General features: G+C 42.0%; 1 protein-coding gene across 1 annotated transcript in view; it reads right to left on the bottom strand.

Moving 5' to 3' along the window:
- Positions 1 to 17366, bottom strand: part of LOC110985408 (MLX-interacting protein-like) — a 40359-nt gene that overhangs the window by 11144 nt on the left and 11849 nt on the right. The window contains exons 3-14 of the mRNA XM_087140924.1: positions 13279 to 13352; positions 8807 to 8929; positions 7935 to 8112; positions 6587 to 6673; positions 5890 to 5981; positions 4125 to 5580; positions 3509 to 3627; positions 2856 to 2982; positions 2273 to 2337; positions 2002 to 2052; positions 1630 to 1717; positions 813 to 912 (exon numbers count right to left, since the gene is read on the bottom strand). Of these exons, the coding sequence (XP_086997050.1) occupies positions 813 to 912; positions 1630 to 1717; positions 2002 to 2052; positions 2273 to 2337; positions 2856 to 2982; positions 3509 to 3627; positions 4125 to 5580; positions 5890 to 5981; positions 6587 to 6673; positions 7935 to 8112; positions 8807 to 8929; positions 13279 to 13352 (2560 nt within the window). The remainder of the gene's footprint in view (positions 1 to 812; positions 913 to 1629; positions 1718 to 2001; positions 2053 to 2272; positions 2338 to 2855; positions 2983 to 3508; positions 3628 to 4124; positions 5581 to 5889; positions 5982 to 6586; positions 6674 to 7934; positions 8113 to 8806; positions 8930 to 13278; positions 13353 to 17366) is intronic.

The following is a 17366-nucleotide window of genomic DNA, read 5'->3' as shown; positions in this document are numbered from 1 at the left end:
TTTTATTTTGAACATCGTATGATGTTGGAATAGACGGAACAACGAGCATTGAGTCATCTGCATAAAAGTGATATGTGAGGCCATGTTTTCTCATGACCTGACCTAAAAGCAGTATATATTTATGTTGAAAAGCACTGACCGTAAAACTGATCTTTGCATAATTCCATATTCTAAGGGATATCTGTCTCAACCTTAGTGCGCATGCGCACTTCGGCAATTGACTACTGCCTATTGGTCAAGGAGGAATTTCACGCGCGTGCAGCGCCTGCGTGCAAACAGGATGGCCCCGTAGCAATGGCTTCTAATTTGGGCCATCAGAGTTGTCTGTATTCTGAAAGGCGACAGAGACACAAAGGAACAAGCAAATTCTTTCTTGTTCTTTACAGGAGATTCATTGCTGAGAATGGCCCTCAGATGTGCAAGAGTGTGCTTATTTCTGAGCTGTAAGGGAATGTTGAATTCAAGAAAACGTGACACAAGGTGTCTAGTTCTTTTAGTCAAGTGCGTGATTATCGTGATTAAGTGCGTGATGTTACACTCCCATGTTATGCATTTTCAGAAATGCAATATCGTAGTTCAGCTTTTTTCGGCAGTTCAATACCCTTTTTTGTACTTTGTCATCAGCAGTTCTCTTCTGAACAAGGCAATAAGTTTGAATAAAATGCATGATTAAATAAAGGACTCTTCTGCGTCCAGAGAGAATATGCCCAATTCTATTAGTTTTCTCAGACACTAAATCACGTCAGCTTTTTTTAACCATTCTTTCTGACAGTACTCAAATGCCTCCCATGACTCATCCTGAACCAGCTTACTTGATTGCCGCCTTCAGACCATTAATCTCTTGCTGAAGCACGTCGATCTCTTCCTTGACTTTGGCACGCTCTGCTTGGACTTTCTTGGTGTACTCCACGGCTGTCGGGGAAAAGATATGCAGGCCTAGTCAAATGTCTTGAACTCCCTGAGGTCACATCTTAGGAGTCAAAGCTGCCAAGTTTTATCAGGAATTGGTAACGCCCTTTAATTTGTGTGAAAGGGGTTTCTCATAACTGCTGAAGGTCGATAAAGGGAAGAAGTGTAGACAGACGTTGTTCACAAGCAGTTTTGAATCTAGAAGAATGTTTCTGAGATTTACCAAGTGAGGTTAGACTGTTAGGAGGGGGGGCGTCAGGACATCATCAGACACTTGGTGGCAGTGGAAAAACCTACAACTATGTTACTCAGTGAGGTTTTTGTTGGATGGCAAAGTCTTCATTAAGCTTGAGAGAGACCTTTGGGGTCTCACGAAGAGGTACTCTCCTGACATTCCCGCTACACGTTTGGTTGACACAAATTACTATTTTCCCAGTCCCTACCTAAAATGGCTTTAACCCTAACCCCTGGGGACCATTGAAATCCTGTATAACCTTGTTGGGTTCAGCATGGTTAGGGTTAAAGGATTTTCCTCTAAAATCTAACATAGAAAAAATAATCAGGCTTCCTATTAGTATCTTATAGTAATCCATTTCCTCTCTGAGTAAAATCTTGACACTTCTGGGGTAGGTATCGAGTAGCAAAATACGACATGATTTGTGCAAGAGCACAGCGATTGTTCTAGACATTTTTCAAACCTCACAGTTGGTTCAAACATACCTTTTTGCAGCATCGCTGCCTTGCTGATCTTAGCATTGGGATTTTGGCTGAGAGATGGTATAAGCTTGTGTAACGTGTCAAAGCCAGACTGCAAACGATTAAAAAAAAAAGAGACTTATTAAATATGCTGCGTGTAAAGAAATTTACCCTTCATTTAGAAAATGCCACTATACTGCTTCTATTTTGAAAAGAAGAGAGACTAACAGAGCACCACTCATAACAATTGCAGATCTCTTAACTTTTCAGTTGGTAACCTGTTTTCGCAAAGCGTATATTTCTGCACTTAGTAGATTTCCAGACTAAGCAGTTTTGTGGAATATACCCCAGCTAATTCACAGACAAGCCTTTTAGCTTACTTGACCCAGAACCTACCTTGATGTTCACCCTTCTCTTCTGTTCTGCAGAAATGTGCGTGTCTTTCCTCTGTGCATGAAACAGAGAAAAACGAGTGAGTCTTTAACCCTAACCCCCCAGGGTGTATGTAAAATCGTATTGAAATTGGAGGATTTGGGACTGTTAGGGTTGAAGACTTCACCGGTGCACGAAGCACAAACTTTTAAATCTTAATAGAGAATTACGCTTTGCTTTCAATCTCACTAGAGTCTCTTAAAAACCCCATCGGGGAACAGATCCAGAAGCTTACCTCCAACAGAGATGCAGAGGATCCAACGGAGAACACTGGGGAGGCAGGCCGAGAAACCACAGAACCTGAAAACAAATTTGTTATAACGGTTCAGGTTCATCCAAATTATCTGGAGAGGAAAGTGCTTCTGTAACCCTCCTTCAGTCATGCTTCGTTCTTACGTGCGCTTTCCTACAGGGGTTTCATGGATCACGTCTTGCCTCACTGCCACAGGAAAGTGTACACATCAGCGAAGCATGACGTCATCACGTCACAGGTCTATTGTTGGCACTGAGGAATTAAACCTTGCATATCAGGTTTGCATGCATAAGGCACACAACTGAAGCTTCGTCCAAATGTGTCGGCCCGGCCTATCTCTTTGTCATCAGTGAGGGTGCTCTCTTGCATGCAGTCCATGTAAAAAAAAAACCCAGTGCTTTACACTTTAACTGAAAGATGACGTGCTTGTGCCAGGGGGTTCAAATGAGGGAAAGTTTCCTAAAAGGCCACCGGTGTAATAGAGATGCCGCAAATGCGCTGTTGACAACAGGGTCAGGGATGCAAGACTGAGGTGGAGGGGAAGAAATGACAGGTTTAAACTTACTCGGACCAGCGCCGGCCGAATTCTCCCCGCTGGACAAGATGGCAGAGAATGACGAAGTTGTTGAAGTGGTGGTGCTAGAGACTGACACTGACTGGGACGAAAGGACGCTGGCAGTAAAGTCTGTCATCTGTCAATCAATCAGATTGTTAGTGTCACACCGCAAGACCTAGAAACTTTTTTGTGAAAATCAACAGAACTCGTGCAATTTCCACATACTTTGAAAGCTCATGATTGATTACTTCTTCAACTAAATATTCTCCAGGATACCAACTGATCTTTCCAGTTTCAAGGTTTGACAAGCTCAGCATGCTAGTGAATGTGAATGTATTGAACCATCCAGGGGCATCCAATGCTTGCAAATTTGCACTGTAAATCTCAAGATTTGTAGTGATGTTGCAAACCCTCATCTGCAACACTGTCCACTTTGCCGTAATATAAACAGTGTTGTCTTGTGCTCAGCGGAAGCGCATTTAGGCAATTTTCTCAAGCAACTCACAATACAACAGCTGACTTGATTACGCTGCTCTGTCAGGCCCCAAGATGAAGTCTACCCCCCCCGAACAGCCGCTTACTTCCCAACACTCAGTATCAAAACTCAAATACAATGCTGGTCCTGCTTGATTCCCCCCCTCCTCCCCAACCCGCCTTCTTACCGTGCACTGCTGCTGTGCTGTGGTGTCTGGGTATTCCGTCTTCACCGGCTGGAACATGACCGTGTTCCCAGGGGATGCAGCTGACAGGATATCGGAGGAACTGGGAGACCGGATGCTTCCTGCATTGGAAGACATTGGCATAAACAGTATGACTGCTGAATCTCACACAAACGGCCTTTCCATTCCATTCAGTTGACAAGTTTGGGTCGCATCCTTAAGTCCCAGGTATAAGCAGAGACTATTGCAACAGTGAATCTATTCTTCATCTGAAAAAATTATGAAGTGCTCGTTCAAGCAGTTGGACAGTGTTCCTATTCAGAAGCTTATTTTCCAATAAGCTGTCATAGGTACGAGATGGTGGATTAGGGCAGAAATTAAATTAAATACCATGAGATCTTGAGAAGCGACTGCGCCACACGAGGCAATCTCCAGAAAGACATGCCTGGTAATTGTTCAGATTGTATAATTTTGCAGGTAATTTCCATCAAGTGTTGATCAAAATTTCCTTAACCCTAATGGCCTTAGCCTTTAGGGCATGCAGGATGGATTTTAATCAAGTTAAGACATTTTTTATTACTGCATTTAACTCCAAGAATGTTGTTCAGAGACGACGTACCTTGTGTCAGCAGCTGGGTTAGCAGAGCAGCACTGCTGGCTAGACTTCCACTGATGCTGGAGCTTGGAGGAGCTGGTGGAGCAGGGGCTATCTTAGCCGGCTGCTTCGGTCGTATCACTTGCGTCTTTGACTTGGCTCCCATCTGAGAGATCTTGACAGAGGAGCTGGCCTTGGAAGCAGCAGCTTTTTTGGTGACAGGGAGTGGGTCTTGGGGGTCATGGGCCCTCGTGAGGTGGATGGGTACAGGTTGCTGGGGTAACGCTGGACGTACCTTGATCTGTTGCTGCTGCGCAGGATGCTGTTGTATGATGGTGTTGGATGTGATCATGTTTTGCTGGAATACCTGGGAGGCCACGGGCTTGTCGGGTATAGCAGTTATCTGGCCAATGTTTGCATTCTGCTGCTGTTGCTGTGGCTGCTTCTGTTGCTGCAAGAGCAGTGGTTGGTTCTGGTTTGGCACCTGCGTGGCTACAGTCTGCAGCAGTTTGAAGGCTGCTTGAGTGTCATCGACAGAAAGGGGGTTTGCTCCCAGAGGCAAAGGCTGCTGTTGGCTCTGGGTGCTTGCCAGCAAACTCTGAAAAGTCAAGTTTTGCTGCTGCTGTTGCTGTTGTTGCTGCTGAACGATATGATCCACTGAAATGAAATTCAGTCCAGACAAAAGCTGCTGTTGCTGCTGTGTCAACTGGTTGATGGTTACATTGCTCCTATTAGTCTGATCCTGAGCAGCACTTGTTTGTGCCACTCCTGCCACTGATGCTTGGAGCTGTTCAGCAGGCTGCATGCCAACTTGCAACGTGACCACCTGCTGCTGCTGCTGCTGCTGTTGCAGGGAGGAGGCCGCAGCAATGATATTGTTCAGTGTCACAGTGCCATTATCACCCTGAGGCAGCAGCGGCAGTGTGATTGTGTTACCAGCCTGCTGCTGCATCTGCTGTGGTACTGACTCCTGCTGCTGTTGTTGAATCTGATGTTGCTGCTGTTGCTGCAGCTGTTGCTGTTGTTGCAGCTGCTGTTGCTGAAGCTGTTGCTGCAGTGACTCCTGTTGCTGTTGCTGAAGCTGTTGCTGCAGTGTCTCTTGCTGCTGCTGTTGCTGAAGCTGTTGCTGCAGTGTCTCCTGCTGCTGTTGCTGCTGTTGTTGAATTTGCAGCTGAAGCGATTCTTGCTGCTGCAAGGACTGCTGCTGAATCTGCTGTTGAATTGCCTCTGGCTGCTGCAGCAGCGACTGTTGGAGGCTGTTTTGTCGGTGCACCTGAACCGTCTGGCCTTGCATGGCAAGATCCTGTTGGTTGATAGCTGGCACATCAATCGGTGCATGACCCAGCTGATTGATGGTGTCCTCATATGTCTCTGAGGTAGGGATAAGTTGCTGCTGCTGCTGCTGCTGTTGCTGCTGTTGTTGCAACAGGGTAGACGCATCTGTGATTGCTGCAGTGTCGGCTTCATTTGTCAGCAGTGACTGTACCACATCAGGAACACAAAAGTGTTGATAAAAATGTGCATTTTCAGGTTTTGATATGAGAGTGTACTTACTTAATACCTTTGGAAGGGCAAATCTCCACAGAAATATACTGTTCACAAAATGTTTACCATTTCTCTCTGAACCACAAAAATGCATATTCGGAAAAACTTGACAATGATTAATTTACAACACGGGCGAACATTTCAGGTCATGTCAAGCTCCAAATGTATAAGTCAAATGAGTAAAGTATATATTGGGGAACATTTCGGGGGGTTGTTTGTTTTTAGTGGCTGGTTTGGCCATTACCTGTGCCTGTTGCTGCAATCGATTGCCAGAGAAGATAAACGTTCCCTGGGCTGCGGAACCACTGTTTGTATTGGCTTGCCTCACATTCGTATCTGCTCACAAAATACAAAAATCCAACCAAAGATTAATAGTGGTAATGATGCTACTAGAAACAAGCAAGAAAACTGTCGTGCTTAGCTCAGAGCTTGAAATAATTAAGAGTTAAGAAAGAACTGACTAGACTTTCACCTTGGGTTACATATATTAAACTATTCACTTCAAATGGGTGACCACTTGGAACCAGATCTTAGGGTATGTTTATCAAAAGCCATCTTGTGAAATTGTGCATAAAGGGAGAACCATTAACATGAAAATAATTGTGCGAGATGGCAGGTACCACGAAAAGCAGTCAGAAATGTAACCTGTGGGGAAATGTAAATGACGACAACGTCTTGCGAAATGGTTTTCAACCACACGCACGATCACTTGAGAGGAGTACTGATACACATACTCCATGGTCAAAATATGACTGACCTCTGGTCCAAACCTACTGCACATTCCAACTTGCCCTCTGCTGACCTGGCACCAGAGCTCACTGGAGAAAATAACCAAGCGGCCCATTCTCCGGCCCCAGATCCCAACTGAGATACTGAAGCAGTCTGTGGACGTTCCCAGTCAAGACAGAGCGGTTCCCTGACTTGGCGTGGTGGTTACTTACCGGGAAAAGGATCCAAAGCCTCCGGGAAGTTGGGCTGCAGCTGAATGAGACCAGGCTGGATGATATCTGGGTTGACTCCCACATGAACTGGTAACAACAAAATATAAAATGGTACCGTTATCATGACTCTCCTGTGGTAAATTGTGATTGGCTCTAAAAAAATGGGTAATAAGTCGCCGGATTCAGGATATGAGTTTTTAATACGGCTGGATTATGTACATCAAAAACTACGATTTGATACATGAATGACCCATGTAGTGCACTGCATTCTGGAGATATATGGACATTTGTATGTCCACATTTTCGGATTCAATAAAAGCACTTTTCGAGAAAAAGCTCAGAAAGTGTAGCGCTTGGAAACACAATGCTGTGTAGGATTTCCTACTGAATGATCAATTTTTCATCTTTATTCATCAGTATCCATGTTTGTAGTCACAAATTCTGAAAATATAAATCTTACAGAAGCTATTAAAGGAAAAACACAAAATCACGTTTCAAAGAAATTTTGCCTTCTCCAACTAGAACAGGCCATAACATGTTTTGGCACTGCGCGACTTGTTACCCTTTTTTGCAGAGCGGGTCACAATTGTTATAGTGCATTGTTAAACAGGGTTAACTGTTGCTGCACATTCCCATGATGTCAACTGCAGAATCCTGAACTTAATTTCTTGGCCTTTCAGCGATTTATGTTTAAAAACACTGGGTGTTGTTCGCGGGCCTGTAAATATTCACAAGCTTACTTAGATGGGACTCAAACTCAGCACCCCCTGCTTACTAGTAGAGATGTCTCATCACTTGACCACCAAGTAAGCTTGCTTGCTTGGGGTAGGCTGGCTAGTTTGAGCCAGATGAACAACAGGTGCAGGCACCTCAATTACTTGAGTTGACCAAAAAAAATCTAGCCACTGTTACTTTACAAAAGGCTGGATATCCTCAATGAAATACGCGTTTCTGGGTTATTCCACAGTGTTACATTTGTTATCTCCACAAAAAATAGAAGAGTTACATGTAAGACATGATAAACAGAGCTATTGACTTGAGTCATGTGCCTTGGACTCCAGTTGGCTGGAGTCACTATTTCTGTGACGTGGACTTGACTTGTAACTACAGTCGAACCTCATCAAACTAAGAGTCTGTTCCGGTCATGGCTCTGACTTCTGACTTCACACCTGGTCTACCCTGCTGAGGCGCAACTAGGATACATAATGTGAAAACTGACGGGTACTTAGACAAATACTCTTGTGTTTTGACTTGTCACTGAACAAAATGACTTGTCACTTGAATTGGACTTGGGGAAAAAAAACTTGCTGCTATTTCTGTGAACTAAATAAAAAGAAAGGTGACTTACAGAGTTCCCGAGGCAAGGGGAAAGGGAACTGATTCTGGCTGAGACTGGAGAAGAGGGTGTCGTTGAATTCCGACAGCAAGGTTTCCTCATCAAGAATCATTGGTGTCGGCGATGGGGACTTGCTCGAGCCAAAGTTGTCGATCACTTTGTCGAGGATTAACCCTGCCTCGTCGAAAACCTGTTAGTGGGACAAATGCATCGTTGGTTTGAAGAAATAATTACAAAAATCACAAATGATCCTTTGATTTTATCACTGGATGGTAAAAATATTGTTTTACCACAACTACAAAGTTAATTTCTGATTTTTCTATGCGGACTGCAACCTTACGCTTAAATCTACAAATGATGCAAATTGATGGAACATTGTTTTCCCCCGACGCAACTGCCACAGGTAAAGCTGGTGTAAATTTTAGAGTAGCAAGCAACTTCCCTCTTAAAACACCAACTTTTCTAAATCCTCCAAAGTCCTCTGGGAGATCTGGAGGTTTTTGGAGGATTGAGGCTGAGTGGCACAACAGTGTAGCTGATTGCAAAGGAGGCACTGGGTCAAGGTCTTCGGTTAGACATTGTGTTGTTGACGCTCTGTCGTGCATAAATTCGGGCCTAAGAGTGTGTTTGAAGCCATCCACGCTGCTCCCGGATATCGTTTGCAGGGCCTCAGCATAATGACTGAAATTGCTAGAGGATTTTGAGGGTGGTTGTCGACCCTCAAGGGAACACATTCAAGAAAATAATGGAATTAAGGCTGTATCCGGTTTTTACTTGGAGGCAGTTGGAGGATTTTGAAGGGCTGAGGTGACATCCTCGCTGAAAGGGCCTCAGAGATAAGGGTTAATATTTCTTCAGCAACAAATCCAAAGAAATTTATGTACCTCTGGCCTGCCATCGTGTGAGGCTGAATGGTGTAATTTCCGATAGAAGATGCGCCATTTCTGGTATTCCCGGATCACGGTACTCAGAGTTCGTTTCCAATACTTGCCCTCAAGGACAACAGCCTGAAAGAGGAAAAATCCACAAAACCCTCAATAGGCACAAACAAAACCAACAGCGATACGTCAAATCACATCCATTAAAACCACACCCAACAATACCACCATCTTGGTGTGTGTCCTTACAACTGAAATGAGGTTATCTGTCAATTTCAGTCTTTTTTCCAACAAAAAGTTTGCACAATACAGAACAACACGAACCTAAAAGCTGTGGTACTGAATTCCCCTCTTGAAATCAGCACTTCTTCTCTGTCTCTAACCCTTCCTCTTTTGACAACACTGCCTGGGAATTTCATGGATTTGGGGCTGACATAACTTTTCAACAGGAAAATTTCATACACAACAGTGTGACAGCTCTGGGACACTGATGGAACAGAAAAAGTTTAAGACCAACTAATGGAGGTACATGTATAATGTACATACAGTACAACAGTGTCCCCTTCAGATGTAATGACACTCAACCCTAACCATCCCGAATCCTTCAAAATCCTTCAGGCGGTTTTGGAAGATATTGGATTGAGGTTGCGTGGCTACAATCGCATTGCTGATTGCAAAGGATGCATTGTCTCAAGCTTGCGAGTTAGACCTTGTGTTGTTTACGGTCAGCCATGCAGAAATTCACACCCACATTATATGTGAGACCCTCCATACTGCTCCAGGATACCATTCACACTGCCTCAACATAATAAGAATTGCTGAAGGATTTGGAAGGATTGAGGCAGTGGGCACCCCTCCCCAGAACATATTCAAGAAGTACCAGAGGATTTTGGAGGACTATGGCTGTACCCAATCTTTTCATGGGAGCAGTTTGAGGATTTTGAAGGATTGAGAGTGTATCCTCTGAAAAGGGCCTCGGTGGCTAGGATTAACAAGAGTGATTAGGCCAATTCAGTCAGTAAAGAAAAAAAGAAAACAAAAACTAATTCAGAATCAGAACTACCATAAAAGCTACCTTTTATCTTTCCAGCTCAGGGGTTATTTTCTTAAAATTGCTCAGCATACATGTATAGTCAAAATCAATGCCAGCAAAGTATTATGTTAGATAGACCTGAGTCACCTCAAACACCCTGCTGACGAATTATGCCCCATGCACAAAAATCAGATTGGCCATATATTGTGAACGAGTGCTTGTAGCTGATTATTTTTTCCCGAAAAATATTTGACTTCATTTTTGCTCAGCAATGGTCAATTGTTTTGATGACGATTGTAAACATACAATTTCACATCATATGCCATTTCCAATTTCACAACGGGGAAACAACGAAGTTCACAGATTTGAACAATGGAAATATACATGCAGATGATACAGGAGTGGGAAGCTACAGGTGTACTGCATTCAGTGTACTGCACATGCTCTGGTGTACTGTGCCAAGACGGACCTTTGACCTCACTGACATAATGACTTCCCTGGAGTACTGTGTAATGTTGTACAAATGAGTATGAGTCTGACTGGTGCCCAGTCTGTTTTGCTGAGAATGAAAGGTGGCAAAGGTACAAGTAGTTTTCAGAACGTTGGCCAGTAACCTGTGTGGTGACCAGGCATCCATCGTGCATTCACCACACCTGTAACACTGATATCCCATTATAGGGCTCTCAAGGGGACCTGACAGAAGTGAGCGTTATAACCACACAGCGTTATGACGGACTGAATGGACGCGCAACATGTGCCTCTGTGTACATGTATACATACATATCTACACATGTCACGTATGTGAATTTCATGTACATGTATTGGCAGATGTATGCGCCGTAATTTTCGGAGTATATGCCTTGTATCCGTTTATCTCAACGTTTTCATGACACCGATAAAAAACACACCAAATCTCTTCAGAAACCGCCATGGGACCTCGTGCATGCTGCATCGCAGCAAACGCACTGCGTCTTCACTCACCGCGACATCCTGAGTGCTACTGCGTACCCATTCATGGACAGTCCAATCGCTGACCCTTCCCAATGACCATGTGACCACAGAAAGTTATATGTCATTAGAAAAGCCAAGTGAACACAGATCCGACATGTCATGTCGAACACAATCATTGAAAAGACGAAATTTGCTACACGAAGATACACAAACAATTTATGCGGCTGATTTGATTTATCAGTCGAAAGAAACCTTTAGGTAACAAACTACGTGTAGTATCTCAATGTTGATTACTTGTGTCCCAAACTACATCACGAGAATAAATAAAAAGCACAAAAATAATCATTACAATGTCATCACAGCCAAGCTACTCAGGTGCGACTCACCGTGGTGAGCACATGTTCGCGACCGCGCTGCATGGACATCGCAGTGCATGTCTGCACTCGCTAAACTACCCCCGGTACAGGTGTCCAGGATGGCCGGCCAATCACGGCAGCCTTGCCATGCAGTTTCATATGCATTGATTTTCAAAGAATCTGATTTTCCTGATCTGATAGGTAAAGAGTGCTGTAACCAAGATCATTTTACAAGCTTTGTATAACTCTGGGGGCCGAAAATCGTGAGCGTTATATCCTAAAAGCATTGTAAATGGGAACACTATAACCACAAAAAATATACACAGTAAATGGGCATGCAGTTGGGGAAACGAAAATACAGCGTTATAAGGGTAAGGGCGTTATATCAGGGAGCGCTATAACAGGAATCTACTGTAGCACGGCTGTACACCTTTAGGTTAGAATCCCTGCCAGACACATCAGTCTGCAGCATTTGGCAAAGGGAGGCTTGCCTGCCCTGTGCAGCAATATCCAACTGGTTGACAATCCCCAAGGCCAAATGACCTCAAAGTCCCCACATGTGGGTACCACAGACTGGACAGTGGCATTTTTCAATGGGACTAATTCCCACAAATGTCTAAACATAGGCAGTTTCTTGGCTGCCATCCACTGGCTAGACACACAATGTCCTCCAGCCTTTCTACACCTGTTGCACTTTGCATATTCATGTACGTGTATGCCAGGCCCCGTAGGATGGTGGTTAATTGGCCGTGAGGACATACATACATTTATGTAAATGTACCGTAAACTACAGACACGTTTACAACAGCTCCTTTATCACGTTTTGCTACATGGGCACTTCAGTTGAATCATTCATTATGCACACTGTGTTGATCCACAAAATAGATTCTACTGGTACAAAATAAACCGTGACTGACTATGGAAAAAAACATTTATAAACTACGGGACACAGAGCAAAACAAATAAATTGAAGATATTTATTGTTCTATAAAAAGTATGGGTTTACCTAAATGTATGAAAAATAATCGAAGGGGCTGATTAGCAAAATAAATTAAAAACGTTAAAAAAAAACTCAGTAGATACTGAAACTATACACAAATTGTGCATACGCCCCAGTAATGCCTATTTCAAGTTTTGGGGCCAAGGTGATTCACCCTGATGTTTTTGTAAACCAATGTTTACTGCACTGTTCTTGAGACCCACAAACCACTTCCTAGACTGGCTCAATGACAAGTGGGGGAGAGCACCATTCCAAACAAGCAGCTACTCAACCCTTAAAGATACTCCCTTTTGTCAAGTTTCTATCGGAAATTTAACAGACCACAAATTTGAGCTAAAGAGAGTGCTTTGATCATGCCATTTTGAGAATACAAACAGTAGAAATCATTTGTCTATTGAGGCCACTTTTCAGATGAGGCAACTAAACTTCGAGGTTAAATACTGTAAAGTTATAATTTCTGAATTACACAACAGGTACTAGAGCAAACCTGACTTGTTGACAGTAACAAACCTGACTTGTTGACAGTAACAAACCTGACTTGTTGACAGTAACAAACCTGACTTGTTGACAGTAACAAACCTGACTTGTTGACAGTAACAAACCTGACTTGTTGACAGTAACAAACCTGACTTGTTGACAGTAACAAACCTGACTTGTTGACAGTAACAAACCTGACTTGTTGACAGTAACAAACCTGACTTGTTGACAGTAACAAACCTGACTTGTTGACAGTAACAAACCTGACTTGTTGACAGTAACAAACCTACCTTGTTGACAGTAACTTCGTATTCATGTTTGAATTCATACAGTTATAGTACCTTGTTTGTTCAAAACATGGCTCACAAATGAAAGATTTCCTCTAGAAGAAAAATTTTATGCACTGTATCTGTAAATGAGCGATTAAAATTTGATAAAGCAATGCCTGTCTGTTTGAATATTCAAACCAGACATAAAAAGATGCACCTGCCTGCTTTTCACTAAATATTTGTGATCATTAAACACCTGGCAAGGCGTTGTTCATAGAGGGGTCAGGAACAAGACAAGCCAGATCAACCCTCAGGAGCAAACATGATGCACTCCTTGACCTCCAAACCATGCTTCACACATGCCTGGATCAACTTCATAATTTGTTACTTACCCTGGGGGCGCTGTGGGCATTTTCGGCAATAGGAAACGCAAACTGGCAGACCACGGGCTTTCTCTTCTTGCAAACTGCAGAAGGAAAACAGGAAGGGAAAAACAGCTATTAGCACAAAGATTTCTCATCCATTTAGAACTTCCCTCTCATAGAATGCCTTCTTTGTAGGCAAATTACATCTCATATTCAACGCCATTAGGTGTGTGTGTGTGTAAACAGCGTGCAAATGCTCTAAGCTCCGTCGATTACAGATAATTGGCGATATTGATATATCGTCGGCTTGATATCAATAATACCAATATATCAAATTTTTTTGAAGAATATATGTTTTCAAGCTCAAAACCAATGGCATCATGCATGCTTAATGCCGAACACCTTTTGCAGTTAGGTGGCTTAGGCCCCTAACCATGCAGCATGCGATAAGTCTGCTGGAATTGGAGAGCTTTTTTAATCTTCCCAAAACAAAAGAGCCTCTGACGACACCAACAACCTGCAGTCAGAACTTCATATTCAAAAGTCCCCGATCTGACGATGTGATTTTACTTGCCCAAAGCCTGGTTTAGTTGCTAATTGCTTCCCGGGACAGTAAGTTCCTCCTTCAATCAATCACCATTGATGAAATTGCTACACCACAATACAACATACATGTAAATATACCTCACCCTCAACTACTGCATGTATGCAGACAGGGCACAGGACTCTAATCCATCAGTCATACAAGTTCTGGCAACAGCTATTTCTTAACCACTTGACAATCTTGCCTGGTGTCATACACGAATATGCAGAAAGTACACACACAAGCACCAGGCAATATTCGTTAACATTAGGTCACAGCCACATGTTAAACAGTCTTTAAACTTCATGGCTTCCGGCCATCAAAGCTCTGCTGTGAACCATATGCAAGAACCAATAAGGTTTGGTACCCAGACACAAGGGTATTTTACAGTATATTTGTGTATGCATTTTCTCTTGTGTGGAAAGGTGCCCTGCTAAATGTACAGCCTTCTTAATCCCTTCATGCCGGGACGCATTGAAACACGCCGTAAAAATTGAGATCCTCAGCCCGCTTTTCAGCTATTATTCTTGACCCACGCTCGAGCGAACACGGTGAAAGAAGGCAGACCTTGGCTCTTACGTATATGGTAATTGGTCTTTGTGTGTAGCCCAGAAATGAAAAGACCAAATTTACATCATCTATACACTGTAACAACAACAATTACTTTATATTACTGTTTACAGCTTCACTTTTCATTTTATCGACGCTTTCAATATATCGACATCAATGTTAAAGTGGTTTCATTCATATTGATATCAAAGCAAAATCGATATATCAGATATTATCAATAGATAAACAAACCTTTAAATGCTCTACGCACATGTCAAGTGCACATTGACCAAATATCTTTAAAATGAGGCACAGCTGATGGGTATTACAAAACCCAACAGCCTATCTGTTCGAAACTATTTCTAGTTTTCATGAAGCATACTCCATACATGTATAATCAACAGGTGTATTGCTCCTATCAAGAGCACATATATGTAACTGCACAAAACAGAACAAAGCTACAGTTTCAAAAAGGACAAGGGTGCAGGGAGAGATGATCGACTTTTAGTGGGACTTACATGTATGCCAGGACTCCAGTAAGCAGGATTAAGTGGCTTGAATGCATCTTCAAAATGTTTGCAGGTAATTTGAAAAATTAGGGGTCCAAAAGTGTGACATTTTCGTTTCCCTGTTATAGTACATCTGACCTTTGTTATTTGACATGAAAATATCACCCAAATTGATTTCAAATTATTACCATTGTTTGGCAGGTAATTTGCATTTAATTTGTCACTCTTGGAAATTAGAAAATGTGTTCTGAACTTACAAAATCGTATGTCAGATGTGACCAGGGCACACACAAAAAGGCACCCCTAATTTCTAATTACCCTCCTGTATGTTCTGATGTCAAGAGACACCACTTGTGTCAGCTTTTCAATCTGCTGATGAAAAATTCTGGGCCAATTTTTGACCGAACCAGGAGATAGAAATAATTTTATAAATTTTACTAAAACCCTTGAAATTGCATCTTTTGGTTTCAATTAACCTTTTTTTAAATTTTAGTTTTGCAAGTTTAACCCATATTTTGATGCTTTTTTGGTTTTTATGCCAATTCCGATAGCTTATTCATGAGCAAACTATGATATCATCCAAGGCACTGAATCTCAATGTTGCACTGATCTGTGCACAGAAAATTTCTAGATTTTTTTAACCACTGCCATGCCAGATTTCATTTTCTTTGGCAATTTATTGCTGTCTAAGTATATGGCAATAATCCAGCAAAAATCCTTTTCACATTAATGTTCCCAGATAGCAAATTTGGGGTTCACAATTTGAACATGAAAACACGCAACCTGAACCATGTCTTCCTGGATTTACATCAAAGCAAAAGCACCCTCACTTGTCCAGAAATGCTTGGTCAATTTTTTATGTTTGAAAAAGTGCACCGTTCAGATCACTTAACTCAAGAAAGATGTCAAACAGCCTTCATACATGGAAGAATACAGAGATACACAAAAAGTGATTCTAAGAAAAATTCATTTCCTGGATCCTTTAAACTGAACTTGTAACCTAAAGAAAAAGTCCAGTACAATTGGTCCATGAATACCTATTCAAACGTCTTTGAAAGGAACTTTTCTTCTGTTATACTGACATTATATCTATGGAATTAGCCAATTTTCAAGGCCTGTACATTTCCTCCTTTTTCATGTGGTGGATGTTAACCATGTTAACTGAAAATTACTGAACTGACTTTAATCTGCATTTTATGTCACTGAATTTAAATGAACAAACCATCAAACACAGTGCCAAAGGTTTTTGAAGATTTGTTCAATTTTTAATGTTTTGCAAAAGTTCAATACAGTTCACCAGCATTAAGGTTGGGATATTCCGTTTATTTCATCAGTCTTCCTAATGGAGCAGAAATTAGACACAAACTTTGCCTATGCAGCATTGCAAAATATCTCGTTTGTTATTAACCAGACTGGGTCGCTGACCTACCGGTATCACAAATATGAATATCAAGAACATTGAGCTTTTGCTATGTCAATATACTTGGTGTGATTAATTGATATTTCCTTGGGTGAAAACAGGAAGTCCACACTGCCATGTGTACAACTTGGATCAGTTCCAAGAACAGCGACTGAAGAGCAACGAAAGGAAGCAGAAATTCTGTGCTGCATATTCGGGTGGAAGACATGCACAGGACTCAGACGTTTCCTAGTAAAAAGACAAGACAATACTCAGCTGTGCACGAATTTCTCTAAACTTCCCAGTGGCATCCAAGAGAAAAAATAGGGTGACGTAAGGGAACACTGCATTGAAACCAGACAGAGAGACTGTCATGTTTGACACCCTCACAGACACCTACGACAATATGAACGGTACGAGTCATTTTCTTTTCAGTCTCAATATTATCACGTACACGCACAACAAACCTCAAAGTTCACTGTGGTATCCACACTGACATGCATGACGAGTAACAAAATTGTAAGTGTATTTAAACTTTGGCATAATTAAGTCCAAAGCATATGTGCATATGATATGTACACTGTGTGGACCACTATGTTCATGCAGCCTACCGGTACTGTACCTCAGCAGGTGGTTTGTCAACTGATGGAGTAACATGCACACTTACAGAATATCAACATTACGAATTAAACAATTTCTTGTATCTGATCAAATGTTTTGAAGTCAAATGAGTTTGTTTGATGCCAGGGTCTTACAAACATGAAAACACAGTTTAAAAAATTAAGCCACATGTATACGTAATAGAAGTATGGCTTGTGATGGCTACCGGTACTTCTACAGGGTCTTTCAAAAATGTTGAAATGGACATATCAGACACCAAATACTGAGAATAATAAATCAGTTATTCCAACTTATGTACTGATATAAGATAACGACTAAACACGGCACTTCATATAAATAAGGAAACCATAACCAATTTGTGTACATATACTTGTGTATGGGTCATTCTATTACATATAATTAAGGGTTCCATTGTTTTCGTGTCCCTGTCACATATGACAAGTGATTTTGTAAG

The sequence above is a fragment of the Acanthaster planci genome, linkage group LG09, assembly GCF_054643075.1.
Source record: "Acanthaster planci isolate LZ-2023a linkage group LG09, COTS_SCS, whole genome shotgun sequence".
NCBI classification, from domain to species: domain Eukaryota; kingdom Metazoa; phylum Echinodermata; class Asteroidea; order Valvatida; family Acanthasteridae; genus Acanthaster; species Acanthaster planci.
This window is presented reverse-complemented; position numbering and strand designations above follow the sequence as displayed.